We start from the raw sequence: 20,235 nt of genomic DNA, 5'->3' as shown, positions 1-20,235 counted from the left end.
ATTCACACATTTGGCAAGAGAAATATCCAACGCACTCGGTGAGGCACTATCGTCACGATTTTCAATCCACGTGAAAAAGTGAGGTTAGGTTACAATCAACAATGTCTGATGACAGTGATGAGAAGCCCCCATGTAAACAAATAACCACTTTGCATACGTATAAAACTGATTTTAACGCAGATTCGGTGGAGTGGTGCCCCCACGAGCCACACCAGAACGTTTTTGTGTGTGCTAATTATCAATTAAAAGAATCTAAGGATGATACTAATGGTAGGTTTGAATATACAAAGTTTGTTTTTTATTGTTTATTTAATTTCAGCGCCTCGTGAGCGTTTCGGTTGCATTTTACTATTTTCCGTGAGTTTAGAGGAGTTGCGGCTGCTTCAAACCCTTCCAACAGCGGCTATCCTTGACCAAAAATGGTGCCACAATCCTGTTAATGGTTGTTCGATTTTGGGGGTCGCAAACGCGCAAAAAACTATAGAAATTTATGCTTTAAACGCAAACACGGTTCAGTTAGACTTGATTACAAGTTACCAACTAGAGGATGATGATAGTGAAACTCTTGTATTGTCTCTAGATTGGTCAACAGGTAAATATGAGTCAAGTGAGCCTGAACTTGTTTGTAGCGACTCCAAGGGTAAAATTCATAGGTTTAAATTTACAAACAACGAGTTAGTAAGAGACGGGAGTTGGAATGGACACGACTTTGAGGCCTGGATTGCCGCATTTTATTACTGGGAACCCAATATTTTCTTCAGTGGTAAATTTCTACTTGTTTGTAATAACAACCACCAATTTTAGTTATTTGTAGGTGGAGACGACTGCGTTTTTTTAAAATTTGACAAAAGAGCGGGATTAGAACCGGTTTCTAGAAACAGGAACCATGAAGCGGGGGTTACTTCAATTCATTCTAATTCCAAACGCGAATACGTTTTAGCAACTGGAAGTTATGACACTCAAGTTAGATTGTGGGATATCCGGTTTTTAAAAAATTGTACAAGTTGTATAAAAACACCTGGTACTTTGTGGCGGCTCAAATGGGACCCATTTTACCATAAACATTTATTGGCAGCTTGCATGTTAGGCGGTGTCCACATTATTAAATCAAACAACCCAGAATGTTTAGAAATAGTAGACAGCTACTACAAACACGAAAATATTTCATATGGTGCTGATTGGAGCTTTTCACCCATAAATTCCAAGGAACAAGCTCTCATAGCAACTTGTTCCTTTTACGACAATCTCTTATGTGTTTCACAAGTGGGGTTAAACAATCAATAGACTCAAAATCGTTCCAACTTATTTTATTGTATTATATGTACAATAAACTTATGAACTAGCTGTAGGTGCAGCTGTTTTTTCTTCCTCCTTAATTCTGTCCCTCTTAAGTGGACCCATAAACGCAGCCTTATCGGCTTGCGTCTGGAATCTACCATGTCCAAATTTGGATGATGTATCAATAAACTTAAGACTGATCTTCTCAAGAGCCACACGTTTGGTATGAACCAGCAAGGATTTCCTAAGGGTGATAACACGCTTCTTAGGACCCATGCAGCAACCCTTGATCATAATGAAGTCATTATTAACTTCACCATAATGGGGGAATCCACCCATAGGGGTGATGGTTTTTTCCGTCAAATCGTACTCAGTGGAGGCGTTGTTTTTGATGACCTGTGTTGAAAACACAAAACGTTATTTTTGCCAAAACACAAAATCAAAATTAATTAAATATAAAATGATCAGTCCTATCATCTAAGATCATTATGTTTTCATAATCCTTTTGGCTCGGAGTTTTATCATCATTGTAGAACTTTAATTATTAAATAGTTATCAATGTATACACACCTTGCCATCTTTAGTATGAATACCAGCCCCAATTCTATAGATTTTCTTGTTCATTTCAGTACGGTGGTGGTATCCTTTTTGACCAGCACGGGCCACTGTGAATGACACGCGAGATGGATGCCAAGCCCCAATACAAGCGACCTTGCGCAGACCTTTATGGGTCTTCCTTGGTAGTTTCTTGGTGTGCCAACGCGACGTTACACCTGTAATAGTCAAAGTGTAAATTTTTTCCATAATCACTCTATACATATATTTTTAGAAAATGGATCAGTAGGAAGGCAGCATGGTGGTATCTTCATGTCTCATCTGAAGGCACACCCATGTTTTGTCATCACAGGTTAGTAAATTAATCAGGCCAAAATGCAAAGCGTTTTCACACTTTAGTATTTCAAACCTATCAAACTCAATAGGTGACCCACCTTTGTATCCTTTACCCTTGGTGACACCAATGCAGTCAATCATTTCATCTTGACCAAAAACTTGCGCCACTGGGATTGGTTGTTCGAGGTGTTCTCTGGCCCATTGGACCTTATCAGCAACGCTACCACCATTCAGTTGGATTTCCATAATATGCGCTTTCTTCTGGCGTTGCTTCAACAGTTTCATCTAACAAAAATAAACAACCATGACAATCATAAAAATTTAATAAATATTTAAATAGAAAAGTCTGTAGTGAGCATGGTTTGTCAAATTGTCATCATCCAGAGACTACAAAAAGATTATGGAATATGCCCACTGCGCCTCCCGAAGGGCACATGCTCTCTGACACTGCAGCAAGTGCAACATTGAATAGTTACACCCGAGCCGCCAGCCGGAGGGTAAGCTCCTGCACTGATCGCGTCAACACTAACCACAACTCAACTAACCTGTGTGTGCGCAATCACCCTCACAACTTTGCAGTACTTGATGATTTTCTTAAAATCACGCTCGATCGACTTCTTGCCCAAATCATCAGACCACTTCTTAGATGCTTTAGTGAAAGCCTTCTTCTTGCTCTTGTACCTTTAATCAAACAACAAAAGGGTCACCTCATGCGTTCAGAGGAGGCTGTCCCTTAGCCACACTTCAACACATGGTGTCTCAGTGGACTCACTTCTCTCGTGCTTAGCAGAGGAGAGCTGTTACATTTAGCTGGTGATGGAGAAATCACCATCGAGACTCACCAGTTCTTGTAGAAGCGCCTGCGGCAGTCTTCCGACAAGTGCTCAGCCCAAATTGTAGCCAAAGCGCGGAGACCATGTGGGGTTTCAATGTAGCCAACAACACCGACGATCATCATGGGTGGGGTTTCCAGGATGGTGACGGCTTCCACGATTTCTTTCTTGTTGATTTCTAGAGACGGAGGTTAGGTTTGCTAAAACGTGGAAGTGTGAGACTTACTAGAGCCAGGCCGGTCTGCTTCACGAACCACGTGGGTCATACCGGCTTTGTAGCCGATAAAAGCGGTTAAATGCACGGGTTTCGATGGGTCGTCTTTAGGGAAGGCCTTTACTTTACCGCGGTGACGCTGGGACCGCTTCTTGGGGTAGAAGCCCATGGACCCATGGCGGGGGGCACTGAACTTACGATGCGACTGAAAATAAAAGCACATTATTAACTGATCTCCGAAGTCGCGGTATAGATTAACTTGTAGGAAAATCAGACCGCCCTAGAATAATATCCACATTGTTGTTTCGGTATTAACCATAAACACAAAAAATCTAAATCATCATGTAAAAAAAGCAACTATAGTGCTTGATAAATCGTTTGAGGGATTCTTTAAAGTAAATAGTTTGCGTACAAAGTAAATTCATACAAGGATGACCAATATTTTTGGAGATATTTGAAGAAAAAAGTTCTGCAGCACTTACCATCTCTTTCGTAAACTTCAAAATGGCAGAGAAACGGTGATTACGTCAATTTATATACTGGTTAGGGGGCGCCACTGGGACCCGCCAAATTTAAATCATTCTTAATTTTGCACCCACTTTACCGGCTAAAAAATGATATTATTGATAAAATAATGTCACGATCGTTGGTAATTTCAATATCGATCGATATGTAAGCTTCAGTCTAACTAATTCCATTTGTTTTGTTACACAATGCGCGGCAGCTACATAACCTCACTTTTTCTAAAAAAATCACGAAAATGTTAATTAATCGATTTTTAACTATTAGTCGACAATTGACCGCTAAAATCACGAAACCAAACAATACGTAAGACACGCTGTTACAATCAACCAAAGTTTTAACCGAAATTCAGTTTTAGGTTAGCTGCTTTGAGTGTCTCTCATGCAAGCACTACAACAAAAGCCAAAGACTTGGTAGACGAGCTCGATACCCCAGTTAAATTCACCTCGAGTGCTGCTAGAGAATGGAAGGCCAAGACTTCCAGAGTTGGGTATGAAAGCGTGCGGTTGTGGTATGAGCCGTATGTCATTGTGGTCAGCCTCACAATATTTATGGTTTATTTTGGAATTCTGCGTGAAGAAAACGACGTAGACGAGGAACTAAAGAAGTCTTTGTATAGTAGAATCGAAGGTTTGGAGGAACACCAACTACGTGTGTCGTTGAAATATAACCAAGAACACAGTCTCGAAACTTCCCAAATTCTAGAACGACTAGCAGAAATAGAAAGGGAAAAATCACATTCAAAATAAAATGTAGTTAGTTAGCCGTACAATATATTTCACTCTTTCGAGAGTTATTGCTTTTTGCGTTTTTTCTTTATTTCTGAAGTAGATTTGCTACGTTTGGTGTTTTTTTCCCGTTTTACTTCTTCTTTGCACTCTTGCGTCACTTGCGATGCACCGACTTCTATAATGTCATGATAGGCTAAAAGATTCTCGTCTTTTACTGGAAAAATTTCTACAATGTCGTGGCTGGAACATTTGACCCTCGGAGCCTGCACTTCTTCAATTTCTATTACTGTACTTGAAGAACAGGCGGCTTGGCAGGGAAGTTCTGTTATTTGGATGGTAGAAGACTGTCCAGACATAAAAGACATTGAAGGGAGAATATTTTTTGACAGGCAACATTTCCCAGATTGTTTTGTCTGCAAAGTATCATTTTTCGTAGTTGAATTCTTTAGGCAAGGGCGACTCATGGTCCAAATTTTGGACAAAGGTAATCATAGCCACTATAACTTATTAAAGTACCAAAATTTAGCGTGACATGTTTTGACAAAAATTTTCAACAAGCAGTTGTTTCTTTGGTTGGTACTATTTCGATTTTCTAGGAAGTAAAATAAAGACAAGTTTTTAAGTCTTTTAACTTTAGAAAGCAACAAATAAAAATCGGCCTCAAACAAAATCTGGTTTCATTTAACAATACAGGACAAGTACAAAAAACTTCTATTTTTTTTTCGGTTTTTTTGCTTTGGGAGCCTCTTTACCTTTCTGGTGTAGTTTAATTTTACTTGATTCTGGTGGACACGGGACTGACTCGCTGATTTCTACAATTTCGTGTATAGTGACCCGTCCTTTGCCCCCTCCTGATCCAATTTCTATTAATTCGTAATCTGAACCGCGGTCTGGTGGTATCGACAGCTCCTCGATTTCGTACACGGACCCATAACTAACTTCTGAAGCCACGGGGACAACCGTCGGCATGCGACTCAGTTCTTCAATTTCTATGGTGTAGGATTCCTCAGACGACAAAGATTTAACGTCTGCAGCGTCGTCTTTCACTTCTATATCTGTAAGCTTGCTGGTTTGTTCGACGATTCTATCCAGACACCTCTGCCAGTATTCTGCGCAGTTAATAGCCTCCGTCAACGCCTGTAGTGTCTCGTGTGCAGTAACCACGTTCTTGATCAAATGATCCTGTAGACATTTCGGACAACACGTGACCGGTTTTCCGCGGAAGTTCTCTATGATTTCGTTAGACAAGTCCTTGACGTGCTTGCTGTAGTGCCTCCAGGCGATCACCTTCTCTTCGGTGTCCGCCACGAACTTCCTCCATTCTTCCTTATACAAGACTTTCTTCTCTCCGTTTGGAAGCACCACGTCGCCTCTAATAACAGAACAGTAGTAACGCACTTGCTTGATGATGTCGGCAATCCACTTCGTCCAGTTGTGGGCATTAGTGGCGATTTCAAGCAACCACACGGCCCAGATTTTCAAAGACAAGCAGCAGATGGTTCCGGGGGTGTGTTCATAGACCACGGATGGTTTGTGGCCACGGATGATACCAAGCCTGCCACTTAGTCTCTCGAGTTCAGCGGATAGTCGCTCTTCTAGTTCTCCTTCGGCTTCGCTTTCGCCTTCTCCGGCGCCGAGTCCAAAGCCTTCACCTTCTTCCAAACCTTCAACGCCTTCACCGAATTCTTCACCAAGCAGGCCTTCTTCTAAGGCTTTCATTTCCGCTGCTAACGCGTCTTCGTCTAAGCCTTCTCCCGCGCCAAAGCCTTCTCCTGCTCCAAGGCCTTCTAACCCTTCATCTCCTGCTTTAAAGCCTCCACTTCCTGGTGCACCTAAACCTTCTTCACCTTCACCTTCTCCAGGTGCGAAGCCCTCTCGTATCGCTCCTTCTTCAATGAACTCTCTTTCAAGCTCGTCGATGTCGCCGTAGCCTTCTCCTCCTTCTAACGGCCCTTGTCCGAAATCAGCGCCCCCCATGTCCTGCTGGGCTTCCTTGAACTCGTCTCCTGCTTCTTCGTCAGTTGTTGCTCCGGCTAATATGTCTCCTCCTTTACCTTCGCCTCTTCCATACAGTTCTTCAAATGGCTTCATTTCATCCATGTCTTCTTCACCTGCTCCCCATTCGTCGTCACTACGTCCAAACCCGTCCGCACCTCGACCCCTATCTTGGAACGAAGAAAGACCAACATTCTTGAACCACTCGTTCAAAATCGTGGAGGTTTCGTGTATTTTGTCCAAGATTTTGTCGTCTACGCGGTCCGGATCGTTGATTTTGGCCCACTCGATCATTTTTTCTTCAAGTTGAAGCCTCTCGCGGCGCACTTCCAGTAGATTCCCGTCGCGGATTTCTTTGAGTTTTTCGAGAATGTCGCTGTAGGCCACTCCGGGCATGTTCACGGTGTCTATTCCTTCCTTGAGGAAGTCTTCCGGGGACTCTGATAGGATTTGGATCAGTTTCTCCAGGATGTCTTCGTCTAGACCTTTCAGCATATCCATGAATGAACCTTCGTCGCCTTCCCCGAACCCGGTGATTCTGTCTACGATTTTCTGTGCCAGGAATTGTTCGAAGTCTTCGCCAGCTTCGCTTCCTTCGCTTTCCATTTCTCCTTCGCCTTCGGTTCCTCTGAGACGTTCTTCTTCACCGAGTTCCTCTTCTATCTCCTCTTCTTCTTCTTCCTCTTCTTGTTCCAGCAAACTTTCAAGGGATGGTATTTCTATTATCTTCTCTTTAGAGTCCAAGGGCTGGATGTCTGCGAAGAAACTCATCGTGTCCATCCACTTCACTAACTTGTCGCTAATTTCAATGACAGTTTTCTTGTACACGTTCTTCGTACTGCGGTTTTTTATGCAGAAAACTTTCTGACTTGCTAAGTACTTTAGTAACTCATCTGAAGTCATCATTTGGTTAAAGTTCAACGTCAATAAAGGCTCGGTCATGATATAAGTCACCATTGCACAAGTAGTTTGGTCGATTTGACACTTCAACCACATCAAGTCTCCACGTTTCTTGATCTCCTTTCTTCTTTTACAGCGCCGCTTTCTTCTCCTTATTTCCTTATTCTTCTTCATCTTCAACTGCTTAAAATAATACCTGGCCTCTCGCGGTTCCAGGTTATTACCGCTTTTCAGAATTTGGTCGAACCTTGCCAGGATCTCAGCTGGTAGACGATCCTGGTACGTCTTCCAGTTCTCCAAAACGTACCTTTTATTAGGGATAGCCATCTGGATCAGACGCGGAGAACAAGGTTCGATTTTGCATTTGCAACAAATTTTTGGCGTAGCTCTCTTCCGAGGTTTTTTTCTTTTGATGTAGGAATACCGCTGAGGGATTGACAACATGTCCATGTATTTCTCCTGGGTCAGGACGCTTCTATCCAGCAAAGTCATGTTGGTGTAGTTCGAATGGTGGGACGACATCATTGCGCATTTGCAAAAGTTTTTCTTTTTTCTGCGGTGGGACTTTTGCAAGGCACGGCATAATCGAAAAGGGGCACTGATGGGCGAATGCTTGGGTTTGATGGGTAAGGTCTGGTTTGTACTTTTTAGGGCACGGTATGACAGGCCCAAAGTGATCTCCTTGGTGAGAGGAGACTCATCGTCCAAGTCCTGGACACAAATTTCGCGTTCAAAGAGAGTACTCATAGCCACAATAAATTTTTAAAAGGGGTACTAAAATTTAGCGTGACGTAACTGACACTTTTGTCAGGGTAAGACAATTGAATGTTCGAAAGTGTCTGATAAATTTTCACTGAAGATGTGTGAAATCAAAATTTAATAATTATTATTAATTAATTAATTTATAATATTATTAGTTTAAGTTGTAAGGTTAGAAAATCTGACAAAAATTAAAAGTTGTAACACTGTTACCAGTAATTTCACACTTTGTATTTTCCATTCCAATAAGTGCGATTCAAAGTAAACAGTTATTATTATTTCAGTATTTAATACGCATTGTCAATATAATCAAATTTAAAATTCACATTTGAATAATTAATAATTAAGTTTTAATTTTAATAATCCAACTTCTAATTGATGGTGTTCAAAATTTTGCATACATGGATCATGGATGTCAGATTTACAGTAGTAATAAAAAAAAATTAAATTAAATTATTCCATGCTATAAATAATTTCTTCAACTTCCGGCCATCGCACCCCAACCAAAGCAAAATATGAATGAATCATATCAAAAGGAACCGTAAAAACGTCACTCGTGACTCACGCCGTAGTTTCCCCGTACCCCAAGTCAAACTTGGCGCGCATTACTTTCCAGGTCAGCCAATCCGCGTCGTCACATCTCACCAATCCACACCTCCGATTCATCCCCGCTCACCAATCAAATCATTCGAAAATAATTCTACCAGAGTGTACCTGATCCAAGCGTTACTTCCACTCCCCTTTCTCGTCGCTTGCTTGTTTTCGATAGTAACGTGAAACACGTCCGATTGTTCCATTCGCTAAAATTTGCTGAAAAGGTGAGTTTTCCGTTGAGTTAATACCCAAAATGTGCGCAATTCTTCCACTTACACCCCCATACACCCTTCAATCGCAAAAAGCGCGCTTTTCCGCGCCGATTTCCCGCGAAAATCCCGAAGATTTCACTTCCCGATTTTCATTGTTATGTTATACGCGGCCGCCATGTTGTTGTCTTCGCATGAGTCATATTTCGTCATTTCTCGGCCACCTGGGCCTCGTTTTCCCGCGTTCGACAGCGCGATTTCTGGGGGCTGTATTAGGGGGATTCGGGGGGCTGCGCCCCCCGAGCGCCGAATTGCCGTCGCGAGTATTGATTTTTGGCGGGAACGCCGTAATTAACTTTGTGTGTTGAAGTGAGACGAAATGGCTCGTACGAAGCAGACCGCTCGTAAGTCCACGGGAGGAAAAGCCCCCAGGAAGCAGCTCGCCACCAAGGCGGCCAGGAAGTCCGCCCCCTCCACGGGCGGCGTGAAGAAGCCTCATCGTTACCGTCCCGGAACAGTGGCACTCAGAGAAATCCGCAGATACCAGAAGTCCACCGAGTTGCTGATCAGAAAACTGCCATTCCAGAGATTGGTCAGAGAAATCGCACAGGATTTCAAGACCGATCTGCGTTTCCAGTCTGCTGCCATCGGAGCCCTCCAGGTACATCAAAGTGTTTGTGTTGGGGGCTAAATGTAGCCGGGGCTTTGTTCTTGGTGTGGGATCAATGATCCAGAGACTGTTTTTTTTTCTGAATGGTTGCTGCGACCTTGGGGAAAACATGTAAATTGGAGCGACAGAGATGCGTGTGTGTGAGATGGAGCCGGAGAGAGATGGGTTGATCTCCTGCCGTTGGAGGTAAACAGTCTCACACTCGGGCCGTGTGGGAGTTACTACACTGTGTGTATTTTTGGTGACGATGTCGCGCCTGGTTTAAATTTGCCGCCAAAATTAAGTGTTTTATTGATCATGGCTGCGTTCAGAGTTCCAGGGTTTGGGATGCGACCGTTATTGGCCGGTGTTTTTTTGACAGTTATGACTGCCAATGAGAGGGTCGTCACGTGATCAATAGTTAATTGTGATTGGTAAAAAACCGTTTGAATTTCGTTTCATCATGCGTTTTTTTTAATAGTGGACTATTTTTGCACTGTGTTACTGATTTATCAGAATTACGTAAATTTAAATTAGCGACGGGATCATATGATGTATAAACGACAAAGCGATTTTATTAGACACGTGATATCCGTAACTACAGACTGATTGCCCTGAAATTTTAGTATTGTACATAGTTAAATAACAATTTTCTTTTTGCATATATTTGTTAAAATTTCTGGTAATTTAACCTTGATCTTCAAGAAAAATGACGTAAGGTGGGTATTTTTGGGTGTTAGTAAATCACGTACATTGTGTATGAATAATAATAATTACCTATGCAGCAGTAGCGTTTTTTAATTGTTTTTTTGACATTTAAAAATAATCTGATGCAGGCGAATTAATCAGTTTCGTAAATTACAAAAAGTAATCATCTAGACGCTATAATTTGCAAAGTTTTCGCGGAATAATAGACAATTTTGTATTATTATTTGTAGAGTTAAAATTAGTAGTCGTGGAGAGCGTTACGACTTAAATACATGTTTAAGAGCATCAATTGGAGTAGTCGTGTTTATCGATTGTTGTTTCTGATTAAATTTTCATAATTTCCGACATTCCAGGAATTTAACGAGCGACGCGAGTTTCAGTATCCTATAATTTTAATAAGTGGCATTTATTATTCACTAATGCATCTTGTCACGTGATGGAATTATTGACGTAATTATGAAGAAGCTGTTGCATGTGTTTCGACTTTGAAACATTTTTAAATAAATGAGTGTAGCTGAATAAAGATAGCATATCGCAGCTTTATTATAATATTGAAACGAGTTTTCGGGTGGGGAAGTATCTGGTCAAGAGATCACCCGATCGTATTTTTAATGTTATTGTTATTCGGAGATTTGTTTTATCTTTAATATTTCAGTCAAGAGTGGCATCAATATTTGAATGCAACGTTAATGAAGGAAGTTATTAAACAAAATTGGTATAAACACGACCCATTATGGATAATCAGACATGGTTATCATGTAATTCTCAGATAAAGTTGTTGTGTTAGTGATAAGTTAATTTGCGGGTTAATATTACAAACTATGAAAAACGATACATATCGAGACCGGGGTCGAGGTGGTCCATACTTCGAGACCTATTGTTTTTGTAGATCGACGTTATCAGATTTCTTTGTATTGAGAAGAGATTAAACTAATTGAAATCGGAATGAAGGTTTTTGTGTAAAGTGAAATTTTGATAACGATAAAGAGTTCGTGATTATTTCTAATTCTATTCTAATTTCAGGAAGCCAGTGAGGCGTACCTCGTGGGTCTTTTTGAAGATACCAATTTATGCGCCATCCACGCCAAACGGGTGACCATTATGCCCAAAGACATACAGTTGGCCCGTCGAATCCGCGGAGAGCGTGCATAAACATCTTCGAAATATTTATATATTCACTGTAGGTTACATTGTTCGTTTTTCTTTTCTTTAGTTATATTTCGTTCTTCATATAGTTACTGTCTTCGTTTTTTCACTTTACAAAATCGTTGGTGTTGTCGCAACGGAGTTTTGAAATTTGATGAATCAGCGGTAACATGTTTTTTTAAAAATCATACAGTAGATATATTCTTATATTCACTTTTTATCCATCAACTACTGCCCCTCGAGATTCATGAGGAATTACGTGACGGCTTTATATTCTGCCACTTTTTAAATGTGTAGTTTATCGTAATTAATAAATTAAAGTGTTCAAATATGTGGTTCAGTTTTGTTTATAATTGCAGTACATGGATAAATAAATGTTCAATAGGAGTTAAGGTATGATAAGGTTTGTCTTAAGTTTTTTTTTTAGAGTAAATTGTAGGAAAATACTTTAATTTAATAAAGGACTCTGTATTCTATCTACATAGCTTCTCAGTATCCTGTTTGTACTGTTTCAGGTTTTTATTTATCGCAAAGTTACAAGTCACGCCAATTAAAATGAAACGTTATCACAACACAATTTTATAGGAACAATAAAAACGATTAAAGCTTCACTTACGAACAAATAAAGTGCTAAGTCTATACCTGTGGGGAATGGAAGTTGAAACAAAAGTCGCGTAAAGGCACGCGTCCACTTTTCCGTAACGGACGCGACCTGTCATTACAAACCGGTTTCATTTTTTATTTCTACAGCCATACTTTCGCGAAATCCATCACCAGCGTTCCCTTCATGGAACATCCTTTCGTGCTCTAAGAGATCAGTTTTACTCGTAAATACTTCCAAACAGTCGCCACACTCGTGCATCTCTTTCTTCACCTTCGAGTGTTTATCGTGACTGGAGTGTTTCTCCCACGACTTCTTATGCTTGAACCTCTTCTGGCAAACCTTACACTCAAACGGCTTACTCGTCGAGTGCTTAATCATATGGTACTTCAAATACTGCTTCACTTTGAACCTCGCACTGCAAACATCGCACTGATACTTCTCCTCCGTGGCGTGCGAGAACTTGTGCACGTAAAGTCTCCTGGACGTTTTGAACAATTTCGGGCACTGGTCGCACTTGAAGTTCTTCACGTCGCTGTGCGTCGCCACGTGGTTCTTCAAGCTCGTTTTCGTAGAGTACACCTTCCCGCAGACGTCGCACTTGTGGTTCTTCTCCCCGGTGTGCGTGACCGAGTGCGTCTCCAGGTTGTACCGCGAGCTGAACAGCTTGCTGCAGTACTTGCACTTGAAGCATTTGTCGTGGGTCTTGATGTGGTTCCGCAGGAGCGGCGCGTTGATGAAGGTCTTGTCGCATAGGTCGCACTTGTGCACGTTCCCGTCTTCCTTGTGCTGCAGGCGCACGTGCTCGCTGAGGTTCTTCTGCTTGTCGAAGGATTTGCCGCAGAAGGTGCAGTTCGAGGGCTTGCCGTCGCTGTGGTTTTTCTTGTGTTTGGTGAAGAGGGCGCGGTCGTAGAAGATGGCGTTGCATTCGTCGCATACGTTGGGGATGTGCGCTCGTTTGATGTGGCGTTTGAGGCGGTAGAGGGAAGGGTAGATTCGGGCGCAGTATTCGCAGGGGTATTTGAGATCGGTGTGAGAATTCAGGTGGGTTTGGAGCTGGCGGTCCGACGCGAATTCTTTGTTGCATAGTACGCATTTTATTTCGATTCTTTGGCCGTGGGTTTCGAGGTGCTTGCGATAGGCCTCTACGTTGCGGCAGTCTTCGCCGCAGATCTAAAAAAAAGAAAATTTAACCCATTTATTTACATATCACATCATTCATGAAACTTATAGTGTTATCTTAAATTTTGTATTTACTAATATACAAAAATACGGAGCCAACAAAAATAAATACAGCGCGGCTGGAGTAAAGTAAATTCCAGTTGGCTGCAACTTTAAAACTTCAGTTGTCTGTCCCGTGATTTATTTAGGTCATTTTCGACTGTCACTTTGACATCTACGAATGTGTAAATGACATTTATGTGAATTGTACTTGGTTTACCGAACAGATGGAGTTGTAAAAGTGCGTGATCTCTTGAAACCCTAATACCATTGGTCAAGGAATGTCGCTGTTTCACAATTTCCAACACCCCGCCGAAATTCCTTTAAACGTTCAATTTTGATGTTATCGTGTAAGTTTTAGGCACTCCATTTGTTCGGTAAACGAATTTTAAGAACCATATTTACTGATATTTCGGGTTTATCAATTTTATTTATTACCGAAGTCATTGGATAAAGTGTTTTCTAAATACTGGACATATTCTTGTTAAACTGTTTATCTCCACCAAAAGTGATGACGTCATCTCAAAATTTTGCCAAGGAATCCTATTTAAAACTCAGAAACCAGTGGTTTTATAACTCAGCCTTGTTTTTATCCTTCGATTTTTTTAAACTGCTTATACAAGATGTTTCAAAAAATTAAAATATGTATATTTATTCTGTTTTATGAATAAAATATGTATAAATTATTATGTAAACACAATTATAATTAACTCCTGAAGTAATGACATTTTGTGACATTGGAATTATTTAAACATCTGTGGAGAATTTTCATTTTGTATTTGTACGAACGAGTTTTTTATATCTCACATGAGAAGCAAATACCGTTTATCGTACAGTTATACATCCATCACTTTTTTTACTGCCGTTATATTCGTTCTTGATCGATAGTTATAGAAAATATTGTAGGCAATAGGATCCTTCTGACAGAAATCCAATTCAATGTCTATTTTGGTGTTCTGCAGTTTCCAGAAATTTTAGAAAATCTAGACAATTTAGGCACCTTAGTGTAGTAGCTATAGAAACCGTAGAGGGTATAGCATTCAGAGAATTTACAGAGTCTAGAGCGCCTACGGATTATAGACAATCTAGAGGATCTAGAAACCCTACAAAATATACAGAGCCTACAGAGTTTCGAAACCTTACAGACCCTAGGAAGCCTGAAATATCTACAGCGTATTGTGTCTAGAAATTATAGACAGTCTAGATAATAATTTAAATCATCTAGAGTCAAAACACTTTAGATAGCTTATAAAATTTAGCAACTTTAGTTTCTACAAATCTTACAGAACATCGAGACTTTAGAGAATCTAGATAATCTACGCAATTTAGAGATTGGAGAACCTAGAGAGAATTTAGAGAGTCAATGAAGTTTAGAGAGTTTTGACAGTATGGAAAATTTAGCGAATCTAGCCACCTTAGTTTAGTGGCTAGAACCCCAAGAGAGTATACAGTCATACCATACAAAATATATAGAGCTTAAAGAGTTTAGAAACCTTAAACAGCCTAGAGACAAACAAAGTCCAGATTATCTATAAAATCTAGAGACTACGAATTTTGCAGAACATCCAGACTTTCGAGAACCTAGACAATCTAGGCAATTTAAAACCTGGAGAACCTAAAGAAAGTTTAGAGTCTATGGAACTGAGAGAGCCTTGACAGCATAGAGAATTTCGAGAATCTAGGCACCTTAGTTTAGTGGCAAGAACCCCAAGAAGGTATAGGGTCTAGAGAGTCTCCTACTTATAGACAATCTAGAGTATCTAGAAACCTTAAAGACTTTAGGGAGCCTGAAATATCTACAGAGTATGGCGTCTAGAAATTGTAGATAGCCTAAGAGAATCCAAACAATTTAAATCGTCTAGGAGCTTATAGTAGCTAAGGACTCCAGAAAATTTATAAAATCTATCAATTCTAGACCCTATAAATCTTGGAGAACCTAGATAATCTAGGCACTTTAGAGATTGGAGAAGCTAAAGAGCATTTAAGAGTCTGTGGAATTTAGAGAGCCTTGACAGCATACAGAGTTTACAGAACTTAGAAAATCTAGCCACCTTAGTTTAGTGGTTAGTACCCCAAGAGGGTATAGAGTCCAGATAATGTACAGAGTCTAGAGGGCTTCCTGATTATAGACAATCTAGGGTATCTAGGAACTACACAAAGTATATAGATCTTAGAAAGTTTACAAACCTTAACGAGTCTAAAGAGATTGAAATATCGACAGAATAACTCGTCTAGAAACTATAGACGGCCTTAGAGAACCTAGACAATTTAAGTCGTCTAAAATCAAAACACTTTCGAGAGCTCATAGTCGCTAGAGAGTCCCGAAAATCTATTAAATCTAGCAAGTTTAAATCCTACGAATCTTGTAGAACATCGAGACTTTAGAGAATTTAGACAATTTAACCAATTTAGAGACTGGAGAACCTAGAGTGAGTTTAGAGAGCCTTGACAGCATTGAAAATTTAGAGAATTTATGGAGCAGAATTTAGCCACCTTAGTTTAGTGGCTAGAATCCCAAGAAGGTACAGAGTCCAGAGAATCTATAGAGTCTAGAGGGTCTCCTACTTACAGACAATCTAGGGTATCTAGAAACTCTACAGAACTTACAGACTTTAGAAACCTTAAAGACCCTACACAATATAGCGTCTAGAAATTATAGACAGCCTGAGAGAATCGAGACAATTTAAACCGTCTAGGAACTTATAGTAGCTAAGGAGTCCAAAAAATTTATAAAATCTCAATTCTAGACTCTACAAATCTTGCAGAACATTGAGACTTTAGAGAACCTACATAATCTAGACAACTTAGAGATTGGGGAACCTAGAGAGAATTTAGAGAGTCTATGAAGTTTAGACAGCTTTGATAGCACAGAAAATTTAGAGAATCTATGGAGAAGAATCTAGCCACATTGGTTTAGTGGACACAACCCCAAAAGACTATACAGTCTAGAGAATCTATAGAGTTTAGAAGGCCTCCTGATTATAGATAATCTAGGGTATCTAGAAACCATACAAAATATATAGAGCTTAGAAAGTTTAGAAATCTTAAAGAGCCTAGACAACCTGAAATATCTATGGAGCATCTGGTCTAGAAACTGTAGACAGCCTTAGAGAATCTAGATAATTTAAATCGTATAAAATCAAAACACTTTTGAGAGTTTACAGTACCTAGAGAGTCCAGAAAATCTATGAAATCTAGAGTCTACGAATCTTGCAGAACATCGAGGCTTCAGAGAATCTAGACAATCTAGACGATTTAGGGATTGGAAAGTATAAAAAGAATTTAGAGGATCTATAGAGTTTGGAGAACCTAGAGAATCTAGCCACCTTAGTTTGGTGGATAAAACCCCAAGGAGGTATAGAGTCCACAGGGTCTAGAGGATCTCCTGCTTATAAACAATCTAGGGTATAAAACCTATAGAGTTTAGAAACCTTAAAGACCCTAGGGAGACTGAAATATCTACAGAGTATCGCGTCTAGAAACTATAGACAGCCTTAGAGAATTCAGACAATTTAACGTCTAGGAGCTTTATAGTACCTAAGGAGTAAAAAAAAAATTAATAAAATCTATCAAGTCTGGACTCTACAAATCTTGCAGAACTTCTTAGAGAACCTAGATAATCTAGACAACTTAGAGATTGGGGAACCTAGAGAGAATTTAGAGAGTCGATGAAGTTTAGAGAGCTTTGACAGAACAGAAAATTTAGAGAATCTACAGAGTTTAAAAGGCCTCCTGATTATAGATAATCTAGGGTATCTAGAAACCATACAAAATATATAGAGCTTAGAAAGTTTATAAATCTTAAAGAGCCTAGACAGCCTGAAATATCTAAACAGCATCCGGTCTAGAAACTATACACAGCCTTAGAGTATCTATATAATTTAAATCGTGTAGAATCAAAACACTTTAGAGAGTTTACAGTATCTAGAGAGTCCAGAAAATCTATAAAATCTAGAGTCTACAAATCTTGCAGAACATCGGGACTTTCGAGAATCTAGATAATTTAGGGATTGGAGAATCTAAAGACAATTTAGAGTCCATGAAGTTTAGAGAGGCATGACAGCACAGAGAATTTAGAGAATCTATGGAGTTTAGAGAACCTAGAGAATCTAGCCAACTTAGTTTAGTGACTAGAACCCCAAGAAGGTATAGAGCCCAGAATATCTACAGAATTTAGAGGGTCTCCTACTTATAAGACGATCTAGGGTGTCTAGAAACCCTACAAAACATACAGAGACTACAGAGTTTGGAAACCTTAAAGACCCTAGGGAGCCTGAAATATCTACAGAATGTCGTGCCTAGAAATTATAGAGAGCCTAGATAATTTAAATCATCTAGAATCCAAACACTTTAGAGAGCTTACAACAGTCCAGAAAATCTATAAAATCCAGCAAACCTAGATTCTAGAGATCTTAGATAATATGGAGATTCTTGAGAACCTAAATAATCTAGGCAATTTAAGGAATGGAGAATCTAGAGAAAATTTAGAGAGTCTATGGTGTTTACAGAGTCTTTAGAGTGTAGAGAATGTAGTTCATCTAGAAATTTTAGAAAATATAGAGATTCTACACATCTTATTTTAGTGTCTAGAAAGTCTAGATATATATAGACTCAAGAGAATCTCAGAGATTAGAGGACCTTCAGCGTCTTGATTATAGACAATCTAGAGTATATACAGTAGAGTTATATGTCCATCACTTTTTTTACTGCCGCTATAATTGGCTCTTGATCGGTAGTTAAAAGATAGAAGTCCAATTTAATATTTATTTTGACGTCCCGCAGTTTCTAAGATATGAAAAAGTAGGTCTTCCCTTTCCGAATATATTCAACAAGGTATTCTCCAAACTACTGATCAGATTGTTGTGAAATTTTAGAATCGTTTTGAGAATATCGTGGAGACGCTAACTAAAATTTAACTGTTTATCCCCTCCAAAAGGTGCTGACGTCATCTCAAAATTTTGACAAGCAATTCTATTTAAAACTTACAAACTGTGGTTTTATAATCCAACCTTATTTTTATCCTTCTGTTTTTTTTTAAATTGCTTCTAGGTATAGGATATTTCAGAAAAAATAATATATGTACACTTATTTATTGTATTCTATGAATAAAATATGAGTAAATTATTAACACGGTATCATTACTATTATTATTATTATTAATGGCTAGTTAAAAGAAATATTGCAGGGAATAGGAACCATCTGACAGAAGTCCAATTTAATGTTTATTTTGACGTCCCGCAGTTTCTAGGATGCGAAAATACAGACTTCCCACTTACGTTCGTCTGTTTTTCTTTTTATTAGCTAATTTTTGGAGAGGTCTCGGGGGGTTCCATAGCTTCTAAGATATGAAAAAGTAGGTCTTCCTATTCTGAATCTATTCAGTAAAGCATTATAACTAGTATTGGACAGATTTTTGTTAAATTTTAGATTTATTTTAAGAATATCGTGTAGGTAATAAAATAAACCACTAACTAAAATTTATTGTTTATCCCCACCAAAAATGTGCTGAAGTCATCTCAAAACTTTGCTAAGTAATAACAATATTTAAAATGTGCAAAATATGCTTAGAAATATGTGCTTTAATAATCCAGGCTTGAATATGTAGGTTCTTGGAAAAAAAAATCAAAATCGCGCAACTAAATTTAACAACAAAGAAAAAGTACCACTAATGATATATAAAATAGCATATTATTTTACGATTTTAAATAGTTGTACTAACGAAAATCCTACCTTGCATTCAAGTTCTTTGATATTATTGTGCACAACCATGTGACTCCTCAATGACCCCAGATTCCGAAACGCCTTAATACACTTAGTACACGAATACTTCTTCTCATCAGAATGGCACCTCCCATGCAACTTCAGCTGATTCCTCGACACAAACCCCTTCTCACACACTGTACACTTATAAGGTTTCAACCCCAAATGGGCATTCATATGAATTTCCAACTTACTAACGCTTTGGCACACCATGTGACACATCTTACACGTTCGTTTCTCCACAAAATGCTGCTTCCTATGGGCTCTGTACTCCACAAAAACCTTAAACTCCTCGTCACATATACTACATTTATACACAGTGGTTTCGTTGTAGGAATCATCTCCCAACTTCATTTCCTCGTTTGCATCGTTACTCTCAGACTTGACACACTGGGGTTCTAAGTTTTCATCGCGATCACTCTGTAGACTAGAAAAATTCTCGTGTTCTTCCTTGACGTCGAAACTTTCATTGAAGGAACCCTCAAAAACCAAAACTTGCTTTTGCACAGCAAAAACGGCATTTTCGTACGGGTTCTTGGGGGTTGCGCAGGCTTCCATGGCGGTTTTGAGGGTTAGGCGACTTGATTTATTCGGTAGGCATGGTTTGAGGCTTCAGGGGGCTAAAATCACCCCCTAAACATAACCTCCTAAAAATCAATAACCGGCGTCCTTGTGAGTGTGACGTCATCGTAGAGCAAATAATTTTTCGGTGTCATGTTGGAATTTGAGAAAAGGGGGTAGGAAGTCACTTAACTGTGCGATTTTATGTTGTAATGTTTATTTTATTTTGTATTTTGAGGTTATTTTCAGATTTTTAGTTTTTTCGTATTTGGAAATTAGGAGGGGGATAGGCAACCAATATTACGACAGCGTAGCGTAGAGGATCATGATTGGTGAATTATACAGAAGATTTCTCCTTATTACACTCACCAAGAGTTTTATATTACTGTTAGCCTGCAGTACAAAAATTTGTAGTTATTTTTCTGTCAAATTAAAAGCTAAATAAATAAATTTTAGTTATTCTTGTAAACAAAATTTAAGTTGCACATTTTTGTAAATGTATGCAACCAGCATTGCTCGTTCCACGGGTAAGCTTCTGATTTATGTGTATTAACTGCCGGAATCATGTTTTGCTAAATTATTGTATCGAAATAAATGCATAATTAACAATTTTTGGTTATCCTTTTCGTGTTTTCAGGATTTATCGGTCTATAGGCAACCAAT

The 20,235-nt window shown here is 39.2% G+C and overlaps 4 protein-coding genes and 1 non-coding gene across 5 annotated transcripts; 2 read left to right on the top strand and 3 right to left on the bottom strand.

Annotated features, from left to right (window-relative positions):
* Positions 1–101: 101 nt before the first annotated feature.
* On the top strand, positions 102–1,348 carry LOC135133176 (diphthine methyltransferase-like). Its single transcript, XM_064061475.1, has 3 exons — positions 102–270; positions 320–763; positions 815–1,348. The coding sequence occupies exons 1-3, from the start codon at positions 102–104 to the stop codon at positions 1,282–1,284; spliced, it is 1,083 nt and encodes a 360-aa protein (XP_063917545.1). The 3' UTR covers positions 1,285–1,348.
* LOC135133174 (large ribosomal subunit protein uL3) lies at positions 1,292–3,794 on the bottom strand. Its single transcript, XM_064061473.1, has 7 exons — positions 3,699–3,794; positions 3,229–3,421; positions 3,012–3,180; positions 2,715–2,850; positions 2,268–2,454; positions 1,849–2,051; positions 1,292–1,674 (listed from the first exon to the last, which is right to left on the bottom strand). The coding sequence occupies exons 1-7, from the start codon at positions 3,699–3,701 to the stop codon at positions 1,333–1,335; spliced, it is 1,233 nt and encodes a 410-aa protein (XP_063917543.1). The 5' UTR covers positions 3,702–3,794; the 3' UTR covers positions 1,292–1,332.
* LOC135133385 (small nucleolar RNA U43) lies at positions 3,483–3,560 on the bottom strand. Its single transcript, XR_010281173.1, has one exon. It is a non-coding gene; the product is annotated as a small nucleolar RNA U43 (small nucleolar RNA).
* A 5,037-nt stretch (positions 3,795–8,831) lies between the features above and the next one.
* Positions 8,832–11,909, top strand: LOC135133180 (histone H3.3A). The gene is made up of 3 exons (XM_064061480.1): positions 8,832–8,941; positions 9,297–9,587; positions 11,307–11,909. The coding sequence occupies exons 2-3, from the start codon at positions 9,306–9,308 to the stop codon at positions 11,433–11,435; spliced, it is 411 nt and encodes a 136-aa protein (XP_063917550.1). The 5' UTR covers positions 8,832–8,941; positions 9,297–9,305; the 3' UTR covers positions 11,436–11,909.
* An 11-nt stretch (positions 11,910–11,920) lies between these two features.
* Positions 11,921–19,919, bottom strand: LOC135133172 (zinc finger protein 14-like). The gene is made up of 2 exons (XM_064061472.1): positions 18,982–19,919; positions 11,921–13,203 (listed from the first exon to the last, which is right to left on the bottom strand). The coding sequence occupies exons 1-2, from the start codon at positions 19,567–19,569 to the stop codon at positions 12,148–12,150; spliced, it is 1,644 nt and encodes a 547-aa protein (XP_063917542.1). The 5' UTR covers positions 19,570–19,919; the 3' UTR covers positions 11,921–12,147.
* Between the last annotated feature and the right edge of the window lie 316 nt (positions 19,920–20,235).

The sequence above is a fragment of the Zophobas morio genome, unplaced genomic scaffold, assembly GCF_036711695.1.
Source record: "Zophobas morio isolate AGI-343-1 ecotype UQ-CSIRO unplaced genomic scaffold, CSIRO_AGI_Zmor_V1 ptg000021l, whole genome shotgun sequence".
In the NCBI taxonomy this organism is placed as follows: domain Eukaryota; kingdom Metazoa; phylum Arthropoda; class Insecta; order Coleoptera; family Tenebrionidae; genus Zophobas; species Zophobas morio.
This window is presented reverse-complemented; position numbering and strand designations above follow the sequence as displayed.